General features: G+C 36.9%; 1 protein-coding gene across 7 annotated transcripts in view; it reads left to right on the forward strand.

Moving 5' to 3' along the window:
- The window catches only part of LOC18430003 (calcium-dependent lipid-binding family protein), a 169,149-nt gene that overhangs the window by 131,810 nt on the left and 20,089 nt on the right, over window positions 1–17,250 (forward strand). For all 7 annotated transcript variants that reach the window (XM_088870658.1, XM_088870665.1, XM_088870660.1 and 4 more), the window contains 9 exons: window positions 1,489–1,812; window positions 2,255–2,647; window positions 2,743–3,061; window positions 3,275–3,433; window positions 3,504–3,667; window positions 3,850–4,030; window positions 4,123–4,392; window positions 4,478–4,684; window positions 7,391–7,445. In XM_088870658.1, coding sequence (XP_088726784.1) covers window positions 1,489–1,812; window positions 2,255–2,647; window positions 2,743–3,061; window positions 3,275–3,433; window positions 3,504–3,667; window positions 3,850–4,030; window positions 4,123–4,392; window positions 4,478–4,684; window positions 7,391–7,445 — 2,072 coding nt within the window. The remainder of the gene's footprint in view (window positions 1–1,488; window positions 1,813–2,254; window positions 2,648–2,742; window positions 3,062–3,274; window positions 3,434–3,503; window positions 3,668–3,849; window positions 4,031–4,122; window positions 4,393–4,477; window positions 4,685–7,390; window positions 7,446–17,250) is intronic.

Genomic DNA, 17,250 nt, shown 5'->3' on the forward strand with positions numbered 1-17,250 from the left:
AAATACAAAGTGATTAGACAGACTTCTTTGAAACCTAATTTGATCATATTGCCATATTGAATTTTTTAAGCCTAGACCGCAGTGATTCTTGGTCAATCTGCCTTAATATCACATGCTCCTTCACAGGAGGTTTCCTTAAATAGCAGCTAGGGGCCATAATATTTACCACAGGGTTAATTTTTAGGGACTTGGTGGATTTTTGAATGGAGTACATGTGCTGTTTAGAGGGCTATGGTAAGACAAAGCTAGAGGAAAAGAAGGGAGTAGAGAATAAGAGAATAAAAATGGAAAAAAGAAAAGGAAAAGGAAGAAAAAAAATTGGAGGAAAAGGATAGAGAAGTGGGAAGTTTGTGAGAGTGGAGAAGAGAAAAGAAATACGGAAAAGAGGAAGGAGAAAAAAAGATAAAAATTAAAAATACTGATGGAGGGCAAAATTATTGTTATTTTTTGTTTTTATTCAACTTTAAAGGATGTATATTATAGTTTTAGTTTTAGGCTTTATTACTAGATTTTTTCAGTTTTTAAGGGATTCTAGGGTTTTTATGTTTTTATATTTACTTCATAAGTGCTATTCACAAGTATTATTCATGATTACTATTCATGGTACTGTTCAGAGGGACAAAACTGTCATTACTAAATTTAAGTTTAAGTTAAGATATGTAGGTCATTTTAATCATTGTATGGAGATATAATGTCGTTGAACATTAAATTATAATATATAAGAGGTGTGTAGGGCCTTGAGAGGGTCAATTCCATATGATTTTTAAATATTGAAAGAGAGAGAAGCTTAAGTTTTTGGAACCCTAGCTTGGGTTATGGAGAAGAAATCATAAATCTATGGTTTCTACGACTTGTGCTTGTGTTTAGCTTTGTTTCTTGCTGAGCTTGGGTTATGGAGAAGAAATCATAAATCTATGGTTTTTTCGACTTGTGCTTGTGTTTAGCTTTGTTTCTTGCTGATTTTATTTTTCCTTCAATTTTCTCTACATCAAATACCTTGGAACTTTGGTACCTTGATTGGTGCTACGAAGCCTTTAGACCTTTTCATTGGGTTTTCAATTAATGAAACAAGGAAACCCTTCCTTTTTTTTTTCTTTTTATTCTCAATTTTTTTTTCAAAAGCAATCACCAGGGCAGTGGAAGTCCCACCCACCTTTTTCTATGCATTTGTCCCAAAAGAAAAGACTTAACTGTCCCTACTTTAAGAAATTAAAAAGGACTTAACTACCCGTTAATTTTCTACTACCAAAAAAGGGCATAAATTACCCTGTGATAACTAAATAAAATCAAAAGACCAAATGACTATAATAAACTTGTCCCAAGCAATTTAATGAAATATAATAAGAAAAACAAGAAAAATCCTTCATTGCGTCATTAAATAAGTTTTCTTTTGCCACCAATAGAATATATAAAAAATTAAATAATCTAATCCAATGGAAGGCCACAATTTCGTCATCAATTCTAATTATGATTTCCTCTTTGTTTCAGGCCGACGACTCCTTCTCAAGTTGTGATGGCTGTGAGTAATACTTATGGCCGTGTAAGGAAGCCTATTAGTTTCCAGCTCCTCGGTTTATTCTCCAACATCCAGGGATTGGAAGAGGATGCTACCCAGTCAGAGGATCAGTCAGATGGTGACAGTGATTGCTCTCTATGGATGCCAATTGCACCTTTGGGCTACTGTGCTTTAGGATGCATAGCTCAAATTGGCAGCAGACCACCACCAAACCACATTGTTTATTGCATTCGTTCTGATCTTGTGACGTCTGCAGCCTTTTCAGATTGCATTTTGTATGTCCCCCCAGACCGAAGGTATTGTCTCCCCTTCACTTGGCACTTCACGTTTTACTGATTTCAATGATTTTGGTTATTTAACTTGGGATGGAATGGATGTACTTAGTAAAAGATAACTAGGGTTGGGGGATCATTTAATGCATGTGCTCATGTTTCGATTCATATTACTCATTATTATATATGTTCACGTGAGTGCATGCGGCCATGTATCAATGCACTGCACATATGCATACGAACATGTATCATTCACGGCCACTTACACTCCCACACGTACATGAAGGCACATACATACGAATCCACTGCACATATGCATCTGTGTGTGTGTGTGTGTGTGTGTGTGTGCGTGTGCATGCGCTGCGTGCATGCATATGTGTATATTTGTAGATAGATGATAATATTTGAGGCTGCTTTGTTTATCCATTATGTTAATATATGGTTTATTTTTGCTTGATCCTTTCAGGTTTTCTTCAGGATTTAGCATCTGGCGCCTTGAGAATTGTCTGGGGTCATTTTATGCACATGCTTCCACTGAATGCCCTCCGAAAACTGTTCTCTGCGATTTGCGTGATATTTTACGTCGCAGCCCAACCCAGCAATCAAATTCGATCAATATTCCCAGCCTAGATATTTCCATGAAAAATAATAATGATATACGCGAGGCTGATCAGGGTGTGACTTCCTATGGGTGGGATATGCTTAGGTCGATTTCAAAATCCAGTAGTTACTACATGTCCACCCCGCATTTTGAAAGAATTTGGTGGGATAAGGGCTCTGATCATAGAAAACCTGTTTCGATATGGCGACCGCTTCCACGTCCTGGTTTTTCCATTCTTGGTGATTGTATAACTGAAGGGTGAGATTGGTATTTGTGGATATAATTTCTTTTTTCTTCTTATCAGTTTTGAATCTTCTGAATCAAACAATCTTTTGTATTTTCTTGTTTCTCAGATTGGAACCTCCTACTTTAGGCTTAATGTTTAAGAACGATACTAGTGGGCTTTCTGCTAAGCCTGTGCAGTTTACGAGAATTGCTCATGTAGTGGGGAAAGGGATTGAAGAAGCTTTCTTTTGGTACCCCATCTCTCCTCCTGGTTATGCTTCTATGGGTTGCATAGTGTCAAGGACAGATGCCATGCCATGTGTGGAATCCCTCTGCTGCCTACGAATGGATCTTGTTAATCAGGCGAACATTTCTGATGAAGCCATTAGTAAGGGTTCTAGTTCTAGGGGTTCCAACAACTGGAGCATTTGGAAAGTTAAAAATCAGGTGTTTATTAATATATTCTCACTCTAGTTTTGCCTCTTGCATTAGGATGGTGCTTCATACATCATTGGGTTTTAATTGGAATCCATGTGTTGTGTGTTCTTAGTTTATTCATTGTCTTTTGATTGTTGTAGGATTCCTTGTTTCCATCTGATTGCTGCTTGATAAATAGCACTTGATGTACATTGTGATTGGAGCTTACATCTTCTTTTGCAGGCTAGCACATTCCTTGCAAGATCTGACCTGAGGAAACCATCTAGCCGTTTGGCTTATAGCATAGCTGATTGTGTGAAACCCAAGTCTCGACAGAATATCAGTGCTGAAATGAAGTTAAGATGCTTTTCTTTGACAGTCCTTGATGGCCTCTATGGGATGGTATGTCCCTTCATAATAAATGATTCTGTATCTATATGTAGGAAACTCCTTTTGACATTAAACTTTGCAGATGACACCACTATTCGACACAACAGTTTCGAATCTTAACCTTGTGACAACTGGCCGCTTAGAGGCCATGAATGCAGTATTGATCTCTTCAATAGCTGCATCAACATTCAATTCTCAATTGGAAGTATGGGAGCCTCTTGTTGAACCATTTGATGGCATATTCAAGTAAGGGTTACCTGTGGCCATATCATGATTTTTGTGTTTTCTTTTGCTATCATGTGTAATGCCAGTTACATTTCTCATCAGTTCTTTTAAGTCTTGTCTTGCAATCTTGTTTTGATGAGCCATTTTAGGTCTAGCATTCACTTAATTTCCTAATTTGTTTTTCCTTCTTTTTTCCTTTGGAGGTATGAATCATATGAAAGCGATATTCATATGCCTTCCAGAGTTGGAAAACGAGTGCGGATTGCTGCAACAAGCACTGTGAATCTTAATATCACTGCTGCTAATCTTGAAACTTGTGTGGGGTCTGTAGTTTCTTGGAGAAGACAAGTTGAGTTAGAGGAAAAGTTGATGAAAGCCACTGAGGTTAGCTATGGCATATAGGTTTTCAACTTTTGTCTTCTGATTTGTATGATTCTACTGAATGATAGTGAATTCATGGTTGTATGTAATTGCAGGAAGCAGATAATGGTCGAGGACAGTTAGATGGTTCAACTTGTTTTGCATTGGAAGAAGATGATTTTCGGAAAGTAATTATAGAGAATAAGCTTGGATGTGATATTTATGTTAAAAAATATGTTCAAAACTCTAAGGAAATTGAATCATTAAAGCATGAAGAGAGTACATCAGCTTGGCTACCACCACCCAGGTTCTCAGATAGGTTTAATTTTGCGACAGAGATGAGGGAAAACCACCACTATGTGACAGTGCATATCCTTGAGTCTAAGGTCATATATTTTGAAATTGTTGATGATCTCTTTGTCCATTTTGAGAATCTGTTTGAATCTATATTTTTCTGTGGTATATCTGCAGGGCTTGACTTTATTGGATGATGGTAATAAACATGACTTCTTCTGTGCTTTACGCTTGGTGTCTGCTAGTCAAGCTATGGATCAGCAAAAGCTATTTCCTCAGAGCGCTAGAACTCGATGTGTCAAGCCTCTAATCTCAGAGAACAAGAGTGAACTCCAAGGAACTGTTAGGTGGAATGAACTATTCATCTTTGAAGTTCCTCGAAAGGTATGTACATGAGTTTAATGATCTCTTATAGGTTGCCACAATTTGATTTTTGGGTTCTTTCTCATTTTCCTGTTGTCATCATTTGTCTGTTACCATTTTTTGCATTTTAGGATTCACTAAACTGAGGCATGTCAGAAGCCAAATAAATAGACCGTTGGAATTTGTGTGGACTGCTATGTGTTCAGAAGCTGAACAGATCATAGAAATAACTGGACACTACATAAACACGGTTTCAAGAAACTGTTTTTCTGAGGTTTACTGACCTGTTCACTAGTCAAGTGGATTGTAGATATGTCTGGGAAAATGAAATTGACTTTCACCATCTGATATCTGCATTGATCTAAATCCTGGGGCATAAGATTAGTGAAGACAATATTTGATATAAATGGAAAACCATCTATGTGAGCCTTATGAAATGCATTGATAAAACTTTAAGGAGTTTGAAATTACATTGAATGCATATACCATGGTCATGCAAGATCGAATTGTACACTTTCTTCCTCAAGCCAAAAAAAAAACCTAGTTGCAAGGTTTCTTTTTATCAGAAATTTTGTGGTCCACCTAAGAATCACCATATGATTACTTTTTGGAAAAAAATGAATTTTGAGTTCTTCAATACTTAAATCTGACTCTCCCAAAATTGGACAGTCTCAATTCAACCTTAGGACCATTTTTTTAGGCACATAAACAAGTGCAACCAGAATATTTTTTTGTTTTTTTTTCTCCCTTTTCAGGTTAGTCACTAGGTTAAAGAGGCCACATCACCAAAATGTTTTGGTCCTAAAAGTAATTCTAGATTGGGTTTTACATGAGGGAGTAAATGGACAGTATGCTCCCACCGGAGCACGAAATGACAGTTACTGGAGTTTCTGCCAATCCATGTGATATCTAGAAAGCATATGCCCTGACATGGTGGTGTCAATGAATCTTTAGGTTTGAAATATTTTGTCAAGTGAATCTGAAAAACGATACATTTAAATAATAGTTAGTTACTTCATCCGAGGAAAATCAGAGATAGACCACACACGTGACCCATACTTTGCAAATAAAATTAAATAAGGAAAATTTGATATAAGGTTGCAACCTTAAAATGTAGAATTAAGGTGCACCTAAAAAAGTCCATCGTTAAAAACTCTGAAATACCCTTTTTATCATAAATTTTGTGATTCAGCTTAGAATCACCATATGATTACTTTTTGGAAAAAAATGAATTTTTGAGATCTTCAATACTTAAATATGCTGTTTCAAATATAGGATAGTCTCAGTCAATCTTGGGGCTCTTTTTTTAGGCACATAAAGAAGTGCGACCTGAATTTTTTTTTTGTCCTTTTCAGGTTAGTATTAGGTTAAAGAGGTCAATCACCAAATATTTTGGTCCTAAAAGTACTTGTAGATTGAGTGTTGCTTGAGGGAGTAGATGGACAGTATGCCCCCGTCGGAGCACGAAATGGTAGTTATATTTACCTGGAGTTTCTACCAATCCATGTGATATCTAAAAAGCATGTCCTAACATGCTGGTCTCAATAAATCTTTAGGTTTGAAATATTTAGTCGAGTCAATCTAAAAACGATACATTTAAATAACATGCAGTTACTTCTTCCATGGAAAATAAGAGATAGAGCACACACGTGATCCTCAATTAGCAAATAAAATTAACTAAGGAAAACATTTATATAAAGTTGCAACCTTAAAAAGTAGAATTAAGGTGCATCTAAAAATTTGAAGTTGGAAAATCCTCTAGTTGATCATCTCGACATCGAGATGTATGAACATGGAAAAATATCGAGATGTATGAACATGGAAAAATAAAATAAAATGATTATGTTCAAAAAATAGTGTAGTTTGCAACATATTATCTAAACCGTCGATTTTCACGATTTTCTTATGTTTATAGATCTACTTCATTTGAGTCATTTTTGCAGACTAAAATTTTGTAATTAGTGATGAAAATGGATTCTAGACTTCAGTGGGCTGGCCATGTGTGGCGCCGACCCAGTATAACAATTGTTAGGAGGTGCGAGTTAGTTCAAGTGGAAGGACTGAAGAGGGCAAGGGGTAGGCCCAAAAAGATGTGGTTAGAAGTAGTCTTTTCAGAGCACGGGGTAGGCCCAAAAGGATGTGGTTGGAAGTAGTCCGAAAAATATGGGAACTTATGGCTTCACTGAGGGTATGGCATTTAATTGAGCAAACTGGCGGACCAGGATTTGTGTAGCCGACCCCAAATAATTGGAAAAAGGCTATGATGATGATGAGTGATGAAAATGGATTCTTAGTTCATCCTAAGAATCTTCTACACCAAAATTACATCTTATGATAAAATTTGTGGTGCACCTTACTTGGTTGTTTAAGGTTGCAACCTCTTGCAAACCCCACCCATTAAATAAAGCATGCCAAAGATTTGCACATATAGTTGCAACCTTTTACACATGGAATAATGAATTGCTGACTTCCAATTCTTGATGACCTCTAACATCTATAGCGAAAGTCTTCCAAATTATTCTACCATACCTATGCTGATTCCCTTCCTAAACTCTCTTTATAATTATGTTTTCTTACTCAGTAGGGAACTACAAACCCAACATTTTTGTATAGAATTTGTGTTGATTATATCCGTGTTCCGCGGTCCATGATAAATTAGTTCTTTTCCAGCTGGGGATGTCGTGGAGCAGATTGTAACATCTGATAACTCTAATTGAAAATATGCAGGGACCAGCAAATTTAGAGTTAGAAGTCACAAATCTTGCTTCAAAGGCAGGGAAGGGTATGTATTATTTGCAGTTACATTGCTTTACCAAATGAAGAATGAGTTTCATGCATGTACAATTTGTTTGTTGCTTTTATTTGAGAATGAATTTTCTTATTTCTTTTTTCGTAATTTGTTATACTGGTCCTCACCATTTGTTTACTAGTTCTTTACATTTATAAGTAGATTGCTCTAGGATGGAGGGCGATAAATTCTGCCTTTCATTGAACTTGCAGACTTTGATTTCTTAAAAGGAGTTTGAGAGCTTCAAGGATGCATGTACACATGTGCACACACTTGTTTGTGTATGTATAAATATATTTATATAAAGCCATTCATGCTTACATTCAACCGCACACTCTGGCGTGCACAAACACCTGAGAGCATGCGAATGATTGCTGTCCACAAAATTGCCCATTCTATTCCATGTTTGTGTGTGTAGCTTGTTATGGTTATCTATGTTTTCTTCATTTATTGACTTACTTTTTGCATTATTATACTCTATGTGGGTATCATCAAATTCATTGAGAATCCATCCATTCCAAGAATATATTCTTCACTCATTGAGTGGGAGACAAATCGTAATCATAGGTTTCGATTCAATTTGTACAGCGGATCAACAACAGTTGATGAAAACCAATGTTCTTGTTGGAACTTGGAAACACTTAATCAAGTTTTGAAATTATGATCTCCATACCTGTTCTTTTTGTAAAATATGATAGGTACAACTTTTAGTAAATCATCATCATCAAGGCCTTATCTGAACTATTTGGGGCCGGCTACATGAATCTTGTTTCATCAATAACATAGGTTTAGGATTCATGAAAAGATGTGGCAAACTTTTGCTCTGGCTTCTTTGCCTAATACAACCCTCCTCCTTTAACCAGGCTTGGGATCGGCCATGGCGGGGTTTACAACTTTCGGTAATTATATGATGCCATTCCTGTAAAATTGTGACAAATGTGATGTATACAACTCTTATCAGAATTATACAATTCATCTGAAATACTACCCTATCTGTAAAATTATATGTAAGTAAAGCTCAATCCAGTTAAAGAGCTCCATAATATAACTATATTTTGATGACTACCAAAAGGCATGGAACATACATGATCCCTCTGTTTGATAATCCGTAGTTTTCTTGGCTGTCCTTTATTTCATTTGCTTCTTTTGACCTCCCCTCTTCCATATTCTTTGACAATGTCCATTGCTTTCTTAGAACCCCTTCAATTCCGGTGTCTAGTTTTTTATGATTTTATGTGATACTTTTATCATTACATTTGGCTGCCCTTGTTCATTATCTCTTCCATTATCCTTCATAAAGCCTCCCACATTGCAAGCGTGAGTGAAGTCTAAAGACATGCCTATATCTCTCAGATCTGCATATATCTCTCAGATCATTATGGGTTCACATTTTTGCACAACCACCTATTAATGCTAGTAATTTCTTCCTATTATTCTTCTTCACTTCCAAAATCAACTTTTATTGACTTGCCACCATGAATGTTTAATCTCTGCCAATTTGTGTGTTTCTTTGAGAAGCTTATCTAACTTGCCTATGTTTAGTTCCTTAATAAACTGCAGATTTTTTTGCATCAATGCACTGAAAATGACATCCTTCCATGAGTCAGAAGATCAAACATGGGAGAGTAGGTAATCCGCAAATTGTAATGTATTCTTAGCATACTTTCTTGAGTCAATTAACCATGGCACAATAATGGGTCAAACAAACCCCTCCTTGTAGTGATGTAGCAGTGAATTCCTAAAGACTTTGGGTGTTGGGCTCTTCTCCCGAAGGACTTCCCCATGCTTCTAATGGAAATTCCCTTCCTTGGACCATTGCGGATCATCCTTTTCCGTATGGGCTTCTTTTTCCTACGTGAATTCTTGCGTAGATAACTTGTTTCCTTTTGGCTTTCTTCCTATCTCCTTGTGTCGTAGCTTGTTTGCTATTAAAAACCTGCTCCTTTAGTATCAGCTTTTGTTGAAGGTACAAAATTTAGAAGTCCATCATAGAGACTTAAGACACCATGTCTATTTGCTAGCTTCTGAAGTAACCTAAGATGAGAAACATTCGCTAATCTTTTATTACAATACTCTAGAACATGTTTGGAGAACATTTAGGATTAAACTAAGGCTAGTTATCTATAAATTCAGCAGAGGTATGCATCCACAAAACGGAGTAACCAAACTTGCAAAAATCAACTATTCCGAAATTTATTTTAAGAGAGAGTATATAATGAGACCATTTACCTTTGGCACAAGGTGGTCACACTTAATCTTGACCATTGGATGTGAAATTGGGGGCTGCATTTATTTCATTGACCAAGCTCAAAGTTCGAAATAAATTTTCTCAAACTTTGCAACACACCCAAGCTATCAGATTTCACATTGGATGGTTTTACGTAATTGTGACTTCCCTGTACTAAAAGCAAATGGTCTCATTGTATACAATCCCTTATTTTAATGTCTGAGATATTGAATCCATAATGGATTGAAATATGTCCTTGAACAAATCAGCTAATTAAAAGTTAAATTTGATCAAATTTAAGACTAGTCTACTACCCGGAGACAAGAAGTTGGTGTTGAATAATATTAAATTAATTTTGGAAGGTTTCAACAACTAATTCAGGGGTTTTAGAAGTTATTGGGGTAATTGGAAAAATACGGTTCTTATTTTTAAATGCGAAATTAGGGAAAAGAAAGAAGAAAAACAGGAAGAAAAAATAAAGAAAGAAAAGAGGAAAGAAGGGAAAGAAAAGGGGAATAATGGAAAGATAAGGAGTGGAAGGGAACCTAAAGGAAAGAAAAGAAGTAAGAATAGAAATTACCTTTGAGTTCTCTACAACACCCAAAAGACATAAATATCCCCAACATAAATAATTAGCACTTCAAACCCTAGTTTTCACTCTAAAAAACTTAAAATCTATTATCAAATTAAATTAGTCGAATAGAAGGCCATGATGCAGTCATAAATTCCCTCGGGTTGGGAAAACCTGAACCCCTTCGAATATGCCTCCATGTAATGCTGATAAAGATCATCCTACCTCTTGCATAACTCATGCTCATCAATCCACTCAACGTGTGGTTTTCCAATGAACCATGTATCTGCATTATGAACTACGGTGTGTAACAATGATCCAAATATCCACCACATCGTCAATCTCTTCTGAGTAGCTCTTAGTGGCTCTGCAACTTCCAGTGAACTGGCATCCAAGTTTACAGGTGGGTCACCTTAAAACCCGTAGAGATTGGCAATATTAAAAATTAGCACAATTTGGAAGTCCTCAGGAAAGTTTAGGAGATGAGCATTGTTGTCAAACTTCTTGAGAATCTGGTATGGCCCAACCTTCGCTAGCGTAGCTTGTTGTAGATATAGATGGGAAACGTCTCATGCCTCAGATGTAACATGATGGAGTCCTCCACAAAAAAGCGATCTATCATGTCGATGCTCCTCTTCAACCTGCTTATACTCAGCATAATTGGCTCTCTACTTGGCAAGGAGTTCCTTTTGATGTCTTGAGCATATCCGTCTGCTTACGCACTCCTTCCCACACATGGTAATGGCACACGGTCTAATACGTGTGGAATGGAGTGACCATACACAAATGCGAAAGGAGACTTCTTGGTAGATCGGTTAGCCGAGCTATTATAAACAAATTCTGCTTAAGGAAGACTTAGATCCATCTGGTTCGGCCTCTCACTTGCAAGACATCTCAACAGATTTCCCAAACCACTGTTGACTACCTCAGTCTGCCCATCAGTTTGAGGATGATATGCGTAGCTGAACTATAGAGTTATACCTAGTTTGAACAGTGTCCTCCAAAATGACTCTGGATTTTAGTATTTTGATCAGAGATCATCAACTTAGGTACACCTTGAAAATAAAAAACTTCTATTTGCGACATGAGATGCATCAGTGGTCTTTTGAAAGGGAATAAAATGGGCCATTTTCAAAACACAGTCCAGTGCTACAAACATAGAATCATACCTCTTAGCTGTTCTTGGTAAATCTTAACACAAAGTTTATGCTTACATCTTCCAAGGAGCACATGTGATGGAAGTGGAGTGTAGAGGCTGGTATTTTAAGACTGGCCTTTGAAACTTGACAAACTCAACAACATTCTACATATCACCTGACATTGGGCCTCAACCAGGGCCAAAACTACCTCTCTTCTAGCAATGCAATAGTCTTGGCTTGATCGCAAGATCCCCCCTATGCAGCTTAAGAATGATGTTCTCATAAGGAGAACTCTCCGGTACGCACAATTGAGTCCATGGAACAGAATCCATAATGGAGAACAAACCTGGAAGTGGGATCCAAACCATTAGATTAGCAAGACTCCCATATCTGACTTAATTATGGATCAGTAGTGTATTGGTCCTTAAGAGACACAAAACCTACCACTGTATGAGACATTTTTCCTAGGATGAGGTGATGACTTAAGGCATCTGCCACCTTATTATGAGCTCAGGATTTGTGCTCAATTGTAATTTGTAATCTTATAAGAATGTGATCCATTTATCATGTTGACTATTTAGTGTACATTAGGGATAATGTATCCCAATGCTTCATGGTCTGAGTACGACAGGAACTCCCTTTGTATCAAACAATGTCTCCAGTGTCGAAGAGCTTGAGAGCTTGAACTATCGCATAAAATTTGCCATCATATGTCGAGTACCGGGAACAAGCATCATTCAATTTTTCATTAAAGAATGCCACAAAACGCCCCTACTCTCAACACAAATCCTATCCCTACTTGGGACGTATCAAAATCAACCTCTAATACCTCAAATCACGAAATGCTATCAGCGGTGCACTTGTGATGCAAGAGAAACTTCTTCTTATTCTTAATTTTTATTCAATTTTAAAATGATGTGTATTGTAGTTTTAGCTTCAGAGTTTTTTTTTTTTACGATTGTTTTAGTTTTTTAGGGATATTATTGTTTTTAGTATTATTAACAATTACTATTTATGATTATGATTCACAGGGGTAAAACTGTTATTATGAATTTTAAGTTTAAGATAGAATATATGGATCATGTATTATTTGTTTGGACTCTTTTTGTTAACATTAAATAATATTATAAAGAGGTGTGTAGGTGCCTTGGAGAAGGCAGTCATATGATTTTCCATAATTGAGAAAAAAAAAAAAAAAAGCTCAGTCTTTTACAAACCTAGCTTGGGTGTGGAGACGAAACCCTACGTTTCTTTGAGTTGTGTTTGTGTTTGGCTTTGTTTCTTATTGATTTTATTATTTTCTCATATTTTCTTGCATCAATTTGATATCAGAGCTTTGGACTTCTTAAACAATAAGGCCAAGGAACTATAGCCAACTCTATGGTTTAGTGATTTTGGCCAATGTTTTACCAAATCAGGCTAGATCTTGCTGATTTCAGCATGTTTTTGTTCATCATCTACCTAGGGTTAGTGGTTTCGGCGAACCCATGGCAATGAGAAGGGGCTGTGGAAGCGGCAGACCCACTCCATGATGCTATAGATGACAAAATTGAGGAACTTGAAAGGAAGTTTAACAGCTGACGCAGCAGTTTGCAAGCCTCAATAGTGGGCAAGACGGTGATCTTTCAACAAAAGAGGATCTCAAGTACAAGCTTTTTCAGTTCCGCACTTTCCATGGAGAGTCGAGTGATGAGGATTGTGACTAAAGACTTAGACGTGAGGAACGTCACTTTGGGGTTTTTTATTTGAAAGATGAGATTATTGATTTTGACACAAATTGCTTTGAAAATCAGCAAGTTGTAGATTGGGATTCACCACCAATCTTCGATAGATACTCCGATGAACAACAAGATCTTTTAGGATATCTGATAAATGATAAGGACCAAGATGATGATGAAGTGATTTTGGAAGAGGGTGAAGAATATGGGACAAGGCAGTAGGAGGACTGATCTTAATCATGGCCTTTGAAGATCTCATTAATATCGAAGAGGTAGAGCATTCAAGAAATTTAGGGTATTGGAATCAGAGTAGAGCAGATGAAATTATTGTCTACTCATAAACCTCAAATTGTACCCCTAGTTTCAGATATTAATGAAATAGATGTCGAGAACTTAAGGACCAAAAAATTGGGTGTGAAGTTTTCTACACGATTTTCAACAGAGTTTAAGGATAGCCGTATTTGATAAATTTGCATTGATTCCTGAATATCCATATTAAGATCCGTTTCTTGAGAAATTATTTTTATCATGAATAATATTTGAAGAAACAAAGAACCAGGCTAAAGAAGGTGGTTTTGATGTTGAATCCATCTTAGTACTCTTCAAAAGTCAAGGACGAGTTTCCTCTAAGCAGGGGAGAATGATGCAAGACACAATTAGTTTTATTTTTATTTTCTTATTCAATTTTAAAGGATGTATAGTACAGTTTTAGTTTTAGGGTTTATTTCTAGGGTTTTCTTAAATTTTTAGGGATTCGAGGGTTTTTTTTTTTTTTATTTACTTCATGATTACTATTAACAAGTATTGTTCACAAGTACTATTCACAGGGACAAAACTGTCAGTACAAATTTTAAATTTAAGTTAGGATATATGGGTCATGTATTATTGTTTGAACTCTTTTGTAATTAAAATGTTAAATAATATTATAAACAGGTGTGTGGGGGCCTAGGAGAAGGCAGTCGTGATTTTCCATAATTGGGGGAAAAAAAAAAGCTCAGGATTTTGCAACCCTACTTGGGTGTGGAGAAGAAATCGACGTTTCCTTGAACTATGTTTGTGTTTGGCTTTGTTTCTTGCTATTTTAAATGTTTCATTCAATTTTCAAGCATCAATTGGGTACTCAGTTACAATTTAGTAGTGCTTAGGATTTGCAGATAGGTGGCCAAACTAAAGTTTTAAACCGTAATCTTGGCAATCTTCTAAGATGTATTATAAGGGAAAAGAAGAAATAGTGAGACCTAGCACTGCCTCGAGCCGAGTTTGCCTATAACATAGTGTTCACAATAGATCTTCTGGTAAGAATCCATTTGTGGTGGTATATAGGAAAAACCTTGCTCATTCGCTTGACTTGGTTCCTATCCAGGCCAATATGGACGATCATCCTACTATTGACGATTTGGTTGAATAGATGAAATAAGTGCATGAACAAGTGCATGCTAGTCTAGAAGATAATAAAGTCAAATACAAGGAAGCAGCGGACAAGCATCGCAGTTTCAAGGATTTTAATGCAGGGGAGTGGGTAATGGTGTATCGCAAGAAGGAATGGCATCTAGTGGAAAAGTACAGCAAGCTGAATCATCGCAAGGCATGACCGTTCAAGATTTTGAAGAAGATGGGCAGCAATGCTTATAAGGTCGCTTTGCCTTCACATACAGAGACTCCAAACGTCTTCAATGTCATTGATCTGTCAGAGTATCGAAGTCCAGAGGTGTATGAAGATTAAGATGCAAACTCGAGGGCGGTTTCTCTTCAACCCGGGGAGAATGATGATTGATCAGAGCACTACGAGCATCTTCTTTGGGAGCGACTGATTCCTCCTAATTCTCGCTTATATTTGGATGATGAAATCCCTAGGAGGGCCTTCAAAAAGAACATGAAGAGCAAGAAATAGTTGAAATTTTTTTTTTTGTTTTTTTAAGCTATTTTACATGTGCTTTTTTTTTCTTTTTTTCATTGTTGGAAAATTAGGGACTTTTTAGATATTTTAATTAAAGTTAGGAAGTTTAATGTCTAAGTTATACTTAATTAGGACCTTTTGGTCAAAAGTTTCATTATATAGACAAATATTGTCCAAATCATTAAATAAGACAGTATTTAAGTGGGGCATGGATGGATGGAGGGGAAATCATGTCACGTTTCTATGAGAAAGCAAATTTCTATTGAAAAATAAAGAAAATAAGCCTAAGGCTTGAGCCCTAGGTGGGGGAAAACCTTAGGGTTCTCTCAAAATTGCATGCATTTGGCTTGTGATTTCTTGCTGATTTTACTGTTTCTCGAGTTCTCTACATCAACTTTTCTTATTGCCCTTTATGAGTTGGAAGGTTTCTTTTGCCTCTGGAGTCCATTTTAATACCCCTTTCTTCATGCAATCAGTGATTAGGTCTTTCACGGTGCTAAAATTCCCAATAAAATCTTCTTTAGAATGAAGTGAAACCTTGAAAACTATGCATAGCACCATTGGAATGAAAAGTTGGCTAGCTTCATGGCTTCCACCTTAGTTGGATCAACCTTGATCCCTTTTCTAGAAAAAAAAACAAACATCCGGTGCAAAAGGCACATTTCTTGAGGTTGGCATACAACTTGTTCTCCGTAGGATCTCTATTACTCCCCGCAAGTGTACTTAATGGTTATCTTAGTTATTACTATATGTCAGAATGTCATCAAAGTATACTTCCACAAATTTTCCGCTGAATGGTCGTAAAACTTGGTTCATTGTATACATAAATATGCTAAGAGCAATCCCAAACATCTCCACAAGTCTTAAAAGGCTGTCTTCCATTCGTCTCCAGGTCAAATACGAATCTAGTGGTATTCATTCTTGAGGCCAAGCTTGGAGAAAATCTGAATGCCGCTCAACATATCCAGCATGTTATCAAGCCTAGATATGGGAAACCTATACTTGATGGTAATCGTATTGCGTGCCGGAAATTGGCTTCAGGAATGAGATCTATATATTGTTGTGTATCTCTCATAGGAGGAAGGTTGTCAGAAAGATGTTCTTAGGAATACTTCCTTAATTCCTCCCAATGGGGCCTAACTTCTTTTGTATTTAGAGGGTTCTATACCTCTTCTTTTTCCATAAGAAGTAAGTCTTTTTCAAATGACGCTCTATTCAATCTTATCATTGGTGCGCCTTTCTTTACAATACTGCCTAATTCCTCATAAGAATCATCATCATTGTCTCCATCTTGTTTGTCATCTAGTGTTTGACTCATCTCATGACCATGCAAACTAGCACCTTCATGAGGCTTCTGTGAAGCTCAATAATATGTGCTGCCCTGATTCCCACAGCTTGCACAATTTGCGCCATGAGCTCCTTGATCTACTGAAGGGTGTCATAATGTTGATCAAGTCTTGGTAGGATAGTTTGTTGCCAAGCACCCCTAACTTGAACACGCCCACGGCCTTGGCCACAACCACCGCCTCGACCACAGCCCTAGTGCACATTTCCTCGGTTAGCTATAGAATGTGAATCTACCCTGATATTATAAAGCTTTCTAAGACTAGACAGCCACTAGAACGAAGTTCCTAACTTGGGAACTCTAGAGCAGCAACCAAAAACCCTCATGACTTGTAAGAGATTAACCATTCAACACTTAAACCATATCTTTTGATTTAATTTCAAAGTACCCATAAAACAACACATGGTCTTGAATTGGAATAGTTCCAAAAGGGCAAATTGTTAAATAGTTCATCTCTTATGGGTATCTTGATAAATTTCCCTTTATTTTAATGTCTAGGAGATGAGGTTTCGAATCCATCATGGATTGAAATCTATCCTAAACAAATCAGCTAAATAAATGTTGATTTTGATCAAATTTAAAAGTGAAAATTACAAAAACCCCCAAAAGCAGACTTCTAGGCAACCTCCCCCCAACCAAGTTTTTTGTCGCAATATTTACCCCAAAATTAACTTTCCTTGCAAATTCCCCCTAAGTCGAAAAAGTGAGTGACGGTTCGAGAGAAAAGTGTCGGACCTGTGTGAAGACAGCCATAAGCCAATATTGTCGGACCGAGACATGGATATACCAGAGCGCGTGAACATAATGCCGGACCCTGTGGTCGGTGTGCCAGACCTCAGGCAAATCACGTCGACCTCCCGGACCGAGAAAAGGACATGTTGTATTGGTATAATACACGCTGA

The sequence above is a fragment of the Amborella trichopoda genome, chromosome 6 (genome assembly GCF_054954075.1).
Source record: "Amborella trichopoda isolate Santa Cruz 75 chromosome 6, AtrichopodaSantaCruz75HAP2 v2.0, whole genome shotgun sequence".
Lineage (NCBI taxonomy): Eukaryota > Viridiplantae > Streptophyta > Magnoliopsida > Amborellales > Amborellaceae > Amborella > Amborella trichopoda.